Source organism: Montipora capricornis, chromosome 7 (assembly GCF_036669925.1).
Source record: "Montipora capricornis isolate CH-2021 chromosome 7, ASM3666992v2, whole genome shotgun sequence".
Classification (NCBI taxonomy): domain Eukaryota; kingdom Metazoa; phylum Cnidaria; class Anthozoa; order Scleractinia; family Acroporidae; genus Montipora; species Montipora capricornis.
Genome location: NC_090889.1, coordinates 8,218,884 through 8,228,883, shown reverse-complemented (window position 1 = coordinate 8,228,883; position 10,000 = coordinate 8,218,884). Strand labels below are relative to the sequence as shown.

Here is a 10,000-nt window from a genome sequence, read left to right as displayed (position 1 = left end):
TGAGGAATACGTTTCCATATATTTTTGGCCACTTCTAAAGGGTGGTTTTTAGTGGTTATTCGTATCTGGCACGGCACTGTTGCTTAGTTTATTCCTGCAGTAATGCAGTATATTTTGTCAATTTTCACGGGCGGTGTTATCTGATTTCCAGTTTGTAACCAATTCAGGCAAACGAAGGTCATTTTGTTCAGCAGACTGACTGACGTGCCCACAATAAACTATTTTCACATTGAAGTCTAGTGTTAGTGTAGTCAGAATCCAAATTTTCTCGCACAGATGGGTTACCATATTTTCTTACCCATGGTGCTCCTCGCGCGCGCCTTGGGCGCGTTGAGCTCCGCTATGATACAAGTATCAAATAAAAATCTTGGAAAGAACGACAGTTCAAAATCAACACACACACAAGCCAAGGTCAGCAACAATTACCTTTGAAACCTGTCTATTTGAGAGCTATCGATAAGAAACAAAAACAATCCATTGAATAGAGGAAAAAACTTATAAACCAACAAGAAAATGTGTCGGATTAACCTTAAGACCTTGCATCATTGGACTAACATTGTGCAGGATAACCTCGACCTCCAACCATAAGATTAACATGACGGTCACAAGTTCTTAAGCCATGCAAGCGAAATGACTCATCTCTCTAAATTACTAAATGATGAAATTCCATGTCACAACAATATTTCCAATTAGTTTCTCTCGAACTTTCTATCTTTTCCCAGTTTAAAATAACAAGTTACAAACGAATACGCTCATTTGTAGCGAGGGAATTGGTCATTGAATTTGTCTTGGAACTCTTCCGCCAGCTGCTTAAAGGCACACACCACGTTGTCGCTTTCTGGTCCTAGCTCCTCTAAGGAACAGCTAAAACATAAAACAAACAAAGAACAAATGACTGATTTGTTTCTTGAAAAGAACTTAGCTTAAACCACTGGACTGAACGTGGACACCAGGCGAACAGTCTAGTCCGGAAAGCCTTATATACAGGGCCAGTTCAAACGTCTAATTTTAAATCCACCGCACACCCATTTTAACTCAGCATCGATTTTCTGCACGACAGTTTTGCGTGGAATATTGTCTATGCAATTCTTTTCTTGTAATATTTAAGTACGGTTATTTAAGTACGGTAGATGAAAAAAATCAACGATTGACCTGTTGACCTGTTTTTAGTGAGGTAAAAAAAATTACTTGAAAAGAAAATGCCGTGCTAAAACATAAATGACAACTTTTGCTACCCTTTGCTACACTTCACCTCTTGAAATTCCAACACTTTTATATACTTCCAGTCTTATAGTGGTACCACTTTGGAGAGGACTCTCCACTTATAGTCCTTATAAGGCGTACCTGGCAAAGGTCTGAGCGGCTAAAGTACTTTATCAGTATATAATTCTACAAGTATCCCCTGAAAGAGAAGTCACATGGCTGTAAAACAAAACACATAAATGTCCCTCCCATGTCTTGATGATCTAAGAACTGGCTTTATATCGATCCGTTCTCACTTAAGACTTTCCGATAACTAGTTTGGACGCAATACCACTAAGCTACAGCAGATGTCTGGGAGCCTAAGAACATTAAACTAGGTTAATGGGACAAAACATCCTGCATACTGCTAGGATCTGGATGTCAATGAGTGGCATATGCACAATGAAATAAATGTGGTGGTATATTTTAAGCCCGGTGAATGAATGAGACAGGCAAACTCGTAAAAAGGAAATCCAACTGCTCCTATCAGAAGTCAAACCTAAGACCGCCAAATTAACAAGTAATCTGTAAGTCGGTGAACATTTATTGGATACCTGATTGATTTGATGGTTAGGCAAAAGTCCTTCAGCTTATTGAAAACCTCCCCTGCTTGGATTCTAAAGAGGAACATAAAGAATATTAACAAACAATGCTTCCACTTAGGTGCATCATACACTGGTAAATGCCATATCCATTCAAAAAAGAAAAATCACTGAATTGCTTATAACACATATATGAATCGCTGCATGTCGTCACAGGAACAAGCACAAATGTCTTTAACTCTAGCCTTTCATCAGTTAACTGAATACAAAAAAATCTCAAGAAGCCGACTACAAGCAGCTGCTACGCCGCAAAATGTGATGAACGCCACAGACTGTATTACTAGCACAAAAATGTAGTAAGATCCGCTGCAAAATGTAATAAAGTAGTTAACCCAAAATGAAATAGCTTTTCTACGCAAAATGTGACACCTTTTTTTAACTCATAGTGTAATGGCTCAAAATCTAAGAACACCGGACTGACATGTATGGCATTTTGAAATAGTACATCATGCACGACTCAGTGGAGTTTTCGCTGAGAGACCTTTCGCATTTACAGCATTTGCCAATAAACAATTGCCATTGACAGTTGTCGTCATAATCACTTGATATATAAAATAAAATGAAATTGTTGCTGTCGCTTGCCGCAACAACTTCGAAGGGTGTTTTCAAAATTTAAAACAATCCTGATACTAAGGGGCCACGCGCACATTTAGCAAGACATATCGTGTTCAGAATTTTCTTCAGCATCTTACTGCTGAACGGATGAAAGTGCAAGTGAATTTCTCAATAACATGTAGAAGCCGCGGATCCACTGATAACTGGAACTGGAACTGGAATTTGTGAACATCCTTCAACCATCATTACTGGACGAGACAAATGTCTGAGCGCCTGCAAAAGCCTTATCTAGTGAGCAGTTGACAAAATACAAATTGTGAAATTCGCATTGGTTGTACCACGATTGATCTCTTCACCCTAACTGCACCAGCCCAATGAAGATTCCCACGGATTTCGAACTTTTGAGTTCTCGTACCGACTTGTATTACAGTTTGCTTTATTACACTATGCGTTAAGAAAGTTTTTACATTTGCGTTGAATATTTCATTTTATTATATCTCTTAGATAGTACGCGCGCTGTAATTGGCTAAATTAGCGGGCCGTATTCTACAGTACGGCTGTACTGAAAACTGAAACTTGTACTGAAAACTGTTTGAATCTTGCAAGCAACTATTTCAAACTTAACATCAAAGAAGATTTAGTTTTTGGAATTTTGGCACGGCAATCTTTGTAGCAGTTGAACCTTCCGCTAGACTTTGACTAGTTTCCTTGCCCGTGCGCCGGATTAACCTCAGAGATATAATAAATATCTTACTAACCTCGTTTTCTCGGTCCGTACTGTAAGTGACGGATCCTCCTTATATCCGTTAATTTATGGCCCGCGCGCTTCGCGTTTGAGCCATAAATCAACGAGAAAAAACACTCGGTCCGTAACTTACAGTACGGACCGAGAAAACGAGGTTAGTAAGAGGTATATATTTTGCGTCGGTGTTGCTTTATTTTGCTTCAGTATTACATTTTGCGGCGTAAAAGGTAGCAACAGGTCGTTACGGGAAAGCACAAATTATATCAGCCTCAGAGACTTAGATTAAAGAGTAATCCTGCTGTTCAGGGCGTGCTGATCTAAATGTCGCATTGTCGCTGCACGTGTATAAAACTTGAAGAAATAAACTACCTAGCACAGTGTTTGCGCTTTTGCTAGCACTGGCACAATTTTCATGTGAACTTATGCATAATTTCAGGACACAATTTCACAAAAGCCCGCAGTGCTTGGTAGAGTTCTTTAAAACAGTATATTTCCCAAACCTGTTTTCTCTCTTAATTACTGTAGCGGATCCATGCTTAAAGAAGTCCAAGGCATAAGCATTCAAGCGTCGAATACCCTTCACACGAAGGATGGGAACTACGTCCATGTCTGTGTACACATCTTGACGAATTACCTGGTGAAAGTATTGATAACGTCTTGTTCTTAGAGATGGGGCTTGGAACTATTTTTTTCCAACTAGTCGCTATTGGCTATGTCGGCTTCTGTTTTCCAAAGAGCTAACTACGTTATTCTAGGAAATTATGAAACGTTCCTACCAATACAGAAGTATTATTTTCAAACGGCTTATTTCTGTGCGGGAGAACCAGATCTTAGCAAAGGCTATAATATCTAAAAAAGAAAAGTGGAGGTAGCCAGGCATATCATTTGAAAAGGGCCAAAATAAAACACAATCTGTGGCATTTTTTTACTTAGATTGAAGTTTCATTATAAGGACAGAACGCAAGGTTACCCCATATTTTCTTTGTGGAAACGTATTTGAAAAGCTAAGCACAGTTTTTAAGCGCGTAAAAATATTGGCAACACTCCTGGGAGACCCGGGCCGAGTATCTCGGGAAGCACAAGATGTACTGCTAAACTGTTCATGAAGTTAATGCGATTTTTTTTTCTTTCAGTAATAGTTTTCGTGACTGATAAATTGGTGGATAATTCCTGAGATTGTTGTTTGTTGTTTCCAAATGCTGATCCTTTCCTTATGAGTCGAAGTGGCAATGTGCACGGAATTCGGCATTCCTGTCTACGCATGGCAGCATTTTCTGTATGTCAAGTTAAATTGTCGAAACGAATTTCATATATTTCACTTCTAATTTGAATATTTATACCAAGACAAACATTAGTTTCTTATAATAAGAAAACGTAGTTGTTTAAGAGTAAAATATAATGTTCTACCTTCAATAAATGATCGATTGGCTCACGCTGAAATTCTTCTTTGTCCTCTTCACTTTCTTCTTCGCTTCCTTCTGATTCTTCTTCTACCTCATCTTCTTCCCCGGAATGCAATTGTGAGTCTGAATTCCCCGATAGGGCGGCGAGAGACGAACAAGAGAGGTACCCATTGGCAAATCGCCCCAGTTTTTTAATGGTGCCGAATTCATCAATGACGTTAACACTCGCCTGGTCAGGAAACTCTGTTACGGAAAATGATTCAATAAATCGCTCAGCATAAGGATAAACGGTAAATGTTCCTTACTAGAATCTTCAAGTTCCTTGGCTGGGCTGCGGGGAAATGGTGTCATCTGCCCCCTTAAAAATCTGTGGGGGACACCAGATACGCGTCCAAAGATCCAATCATTTAATCAACATTTTGTCCCATATAATCTCGACTCCAATCTGTATTAGGAGTGCGTTCATTCTACGTCGACCTCAACTAAAGCTGTTGAGTAATTTAACGCTAAAATTTACATTAAAAAAAAGTATGGATATCACTTCAGAAAATTAATCAGAGAGACTAAAGTTTGTGGTATTTTCACTCAATGACATCCCGTGGTTCTGATATGGGTGTCAGTAAATAAACTCTCTTCCAGTCGATTAAGAAAGCGGGTAGAGTTGTAATTTTACAACTAGCAATGGCTAATTTCTTTCCATGTCCTGCTGGATAGCAGTGTAATTTAGTTACAGGGCCAGGGAAATTCAATTTGTTCGTACAAGACACATCATAACTTATTCATTCTAAAACGCCTCAATTTAGTACAATATAGCCAGGTTTTCAAAATGAAATCTTTGTGAACTGCTCTGTCTTTTGCATTCATGTCTTGTTTCGGTGTTCGATAAGCTCTCGGTACGGTTTCCACCATGTTTACCTGCATGTAACAAGCGTCAAAGTACGTACTGTGAGCTCGCAAGGTTAAGTAAGATTGCCTCACAGTGAAGAGCACGTTTTCATTCGACGTTACCCTACGGGAAACGATTATCGATTCAGCAGTGAGTGTTTTGTTGATTGTAATTAACAGAGCGCTAAAGTAATGGCTTCACAAAACTAAATTTATGACATAATGCAATTTACCGAGCAAAGATGTTCTGAAATAGCATGAGAGAAAATGATTAAATACCAAATATCAGCATGTTATTGCAATTTGGGGTTGAAAATTACCATTGTTATGCTCTGATGACAACATTCAAATCCTTCTAATTTAGTCCCAGTTCGAAACGTGCTCTTTCAGAACCTGTTTTTATAATTTCAAAGATTCAAATATTTGTGAAGTCACGTTTTAGGATTGTGGTTAACAAAGCAGTGGAAACTGCTCGAACGAGACAGGGTCAAGGAATGCCTTTCAATTATTCCACGAGCGCAGACATGGGTATGAGATGATAGAAAGGCAACTAGGCTCATAACGCTGAGTTGGCTATATTATGATCTCATATCCAACAAGGTCGAGTGGAATAAGTGTTTTATGGAAAGCGATCAGAAATATATGGTTTTATGACAGTAGGGAAGATATCGTTCACGTCACCTATTGTAAATCATCTGTTTTTTTTTTTTTTTTCCATGATTTGTATGCTTCACTTCTGTACATTTTGTACATGTAGTTTAACGGACGAAATAAAGACATTTACTTACATTTATATATTGCAAGATGTTGCGATTTCGCTTTGCAAGAGCAATTAAAGGACAATTTCTCCTGCGATCAGGCTCTATTTTAATTTCGCGTGGTACGTAATGTGGAGTTGGCGAAACGAAAAATAGAGCCTGACCAAATTCCTCTTCGAGATTTCTTCCGCCCACTTTTTTTGATTGATTGACATGTCCTTCATCGGCCAATCAAATTTACTTCCATTACACGCGTGGACGGCAAATTCACGCTATTTCTTTTTTTTTTTGACCAGAGTTAATTACCGTGGGAGGGATATTATAAACGAATTCGAAACTTACCGTTGGCTTTAATTTGAGAAAAACATATTTAAAGCATGGGGAATATTAGTTTCTGTACCTTTTCGACGACTATATAAGGCCGGTGTAATTCTTCCTCGGAACTTCACTGAATACTGATCTTTTAAGCTTGACATCTTAATTTGTCATTGAGATAACCTAGCATTTTGTCGTTGGACGGCTTGCCAATAGAATTTTTAACGGAAAAAAAAAGAGAAATACACGAAGGTTTCATTTGTGATTTTTTCGGGTAATATCTTCAGTTGCAGTGTATTTCTAGAATTGCGCGCTGTAAAATCATGATAAGTTTGGCCGTTTATTGTTTTATGGAGTACGAACAGTAAGATGGACTCGCAAGATAAAAAGATAAAAGATAAAGATCTGATCTGCTAATCGCCCTTTCTCGCAGTCGGAGACTGAATTACTAAGGGCGCAGCTCAACGAGGTCGGGCCGAAGGAGCTGTGCTGCCGGCTAGGCGCTCGGCCCCTGAACACGACCCATGTATGACCTCGGAGCACAGCACCACAGCCTGATGGAATAGGCCGGGAGTCGATTTTGAGGAGGGAGGAAAACCGGAGTACCCGGAGAAAAACCCTCGGAGTCAGATTGAGATCGACTGAAACTCACTCCACATACGACCCGACGCCAGAGTTGAACCTGGGTCACAGAGGTGGGAGGCACGGTTGATGACCACTAAACAACCCTGACTCCCCGCAAAGTTTCTTTTATTTTTGTACAATTGGTCTCTCTGGAAGTTAACTCAGCTGGAAATATTATGCAGCAATCTTGATTCCAAATTGTGCAAACAAACCGTGTCATGTACAGTAAGTAAATAAAGCCGTTTGATACACAGTTATTCAAAACATGCATTCGCATAACTTGCGATTTTATCAGCATCTCCTCCTGTTGATATACATGTCCTTTGTGTCATCCAGGAAACCATTATGCATCGGCTTTCATTGCCATTTGAAAGAACCAGCTATTTAGCTTTCAAAACATCATGGAAGTTTGTGCCAAAGTACTTTCAACCCCATGGCTATAGAGCTCGACAACGGGAATCGCTAATTTCACTCTTTCCAGATATTCAAACCCGATTCTGGACAAGTTATGAGATGTTTCAAATGGCTTATCTCCATTTATACAAATAAAATCAAGTTGCACCGTCCACGTCATTGTAAGAACCAAAGGCAGCAAATTTTTCCGTACACTTATGGCGGATTAGTCTCGAGGACTTCGCAAGAGCTCCGCGCAATCACGATGGCATTTTCACTTCCGGCGTTTCAACAGCCAATCAGATCACGAATTTGGTTGGCCAAAATTTGGCCGACCGTCCGGAATTCTTGAGAGACTTTTGGTCAGGCCCAATTTTAGCGAGCGAGCATAAGAGAACATATAGGCGATGCTAAAAATGGGCCTGATCGCAGGTTAAGGACAATTTAATGGTCTCTTTTTTTTCTCGGTCATTGTTTAAAAGTTTATATACCATGGCCGCTTAGCCAATCAAATCCCTAGAATTGCATTATTCAATGATCCAGTTAAGAAGGATAAGGAAGCATAAAAAGGGTCACAATTTTAAAATATGTCATTTTGGCTTGGCGAGAAGTGTCTTTTACGATCAACTACGATCCCTCTGGACCACGTGATCTAGCGTTGAAATGTCTCACCAATTCCCGATAGGGGTAGCTTGTTTTCCTCTCCTTGCTCCCTTTCATGTTCTGCTGCCACTGTCGTTAGGTACTGTCTGAAGACATTGGTAACCTCCTCGTTGTAACTTCGAAGAGCTTCTGCAAACTCTCGCGGCAGATCTTCCAAAATAACCTTTGCAAGATCAAGTTGAAGGAACAAACAGAACGATTCCAATCAGACAGTCAATCTTAAGCCCACGAAAGGAAATTTACCACTGAATTACGCTATCCCAGCCGGCATTTTGCGCCTCTTCTGGATCAAAAGGGTTTTCAAAGAAAGCGTTTGGTCATCGTATTGCTAGAGCTAGAAAAAGAGTCCATGTTTTCTAATTGGATGAGTTTGATCAAAAGAAAAGCAGCGGGCGCAAAGAAAAACTCATGCCTATTCTTGTTTATATTCAAAAGAGACGTCTGTCCGCTGAATACTGTTTTGACTTATATATTAAAAAAAATACAAAACCGGGTACTTCGTAGGATTATTCGAGCTCCTACAACTGCTGCTTTATTCTAGCAGCACATAGAGAGTCATACCTTTGAGGTCGGGCACAAATGGATTCTTCGCTTGTAATTAGGGTGGAGATATACTCTACCAAACAAGTGGCTAAGAACAAGCACCATTGTTCGCATTACATCTTCAGGAAATTTACCTGTATAAATAAATAAATAAATAAATAAATAAATTTAAGTATCAAATGCTGTGGATTAAGAAATTCGAGACTCTTATATACAAGATCAGTTTGACGCAAGCCCATAATACAGTCGGCATAAAGAGTCAATTACAGAAAATATGAATGATGTAGAAATATGTATAAGGTCCCGTATAAGAATTCAGCACAGTCACTAAGAATTGCAAAGAAAAAATGTATACCTATCTTATGCCCTTGTGACAGGATTCCATATCCACAAGAATAGTGATTCAGACAAATATATATAACTTATTAGATGTTTTAGTGTGCAGTATCGCTGTTTCAACATGGCGCGGCTGCCTTAGGAACCAAATCCAGCACTGTGATTGGCAACCCACAGGCGGAAAGATTGCGCTATTTTGCACGCTGGAAATTACACATTTACTTGAGTAACTCAGCATCGAGACTTTCCTTGTTGTTTTTTTGTAGGAAAAAAATATTCCAACTTCTTTATACTATTTTTAGGAAAAAAAGGTTGCCATGGTTAAGTTCTGATTTCCAGTTTTGCTTCGTTGGTTGTTCCGCTGAATTGGTACGTTTTTTTTTTTGTTTTGTTTTTGTTGTTGTTTTTTTATTTAGAGAAATTTGTTATAAATCAACAGAAATCACACAAATAATCTTTGCTAGATCTGAGACTGCACGATGAGAGTAAATAGAACTTTTCGGAAGTTTTAAAACTTTGTTTAAGCTATTGAGCATTTTTCTTTTAAACCTGAACTTTTGAGTCGTGCTTGAGTAATCAATTAATTCACTAACCTGTATTGCAAAAACGTTTCTATTAAATTCTAAAAAATGTAATATATGGATAACTTATCTGTACACTGAAGTTCACAGAAAATGATTTACGTAACATCACATCAGGAGCTCATGTTAATGAATTTGCCTTCTTACCTGTTGTAAGCAACAATAATTTTTCATCCTTTTGCCTGGTACTGTAATTTGCGTGATCAATATTTCGGCTTGTGTTAGCTGATATATTTTCAAAATATATTGCTTTGTTCAGGAATCCTTAACTGGTGACCGAAAAATTGTAAAAGCGTTTACTATTTATGCCACCGGACGATCGACTGAAAATGGCGAGTTGAACGGCTTCTGAGCC

The 10,000-nt window shown here is 38.9% G+C and overlaps 1 protein-coding gene across 1 annotated transcript in view; it reads right to left on the bottom strand.

The window, feature by feature from the left end:
- Positions 1–422: 422 nt before the first annotated feature.
- LOC138058153 (probable ATP-dependent RNA helicase DDX60) overlaps positions 423–10,000 on the bottom strand; it is an 82,472-nt gene continuing 72,894 nt past the window's right edge. Inside the window, exons 35-40 of the mRNA XM_068904050.1 lie at positions 8,747–8,862; positions 8,195–8,348; positions 4,552–4,790; positions 3,645–3,778; positions 1,797–1,859; positions 423–864 (exon numbers count right to left, since the gene is read on the bottom strand). Of these exons, the coding sequence (XP_068760151.1) occupies positions 753–864; positions 1,797–1,859; positions 3,645–3,778; positions 4,552–4,790; positions 8,195–8,348; positions 8,747–8,862 (818 nt within the window). The 3' untranslated portion in view covers positions 423–752. The remainder of the gene's footprint in view (positions 865–1,796; positions 1,860–3,644; positions 3,779–4,551; positions 4,791–8,194; positions 8,349–8,746; positions 8,863–10,000) is intronic.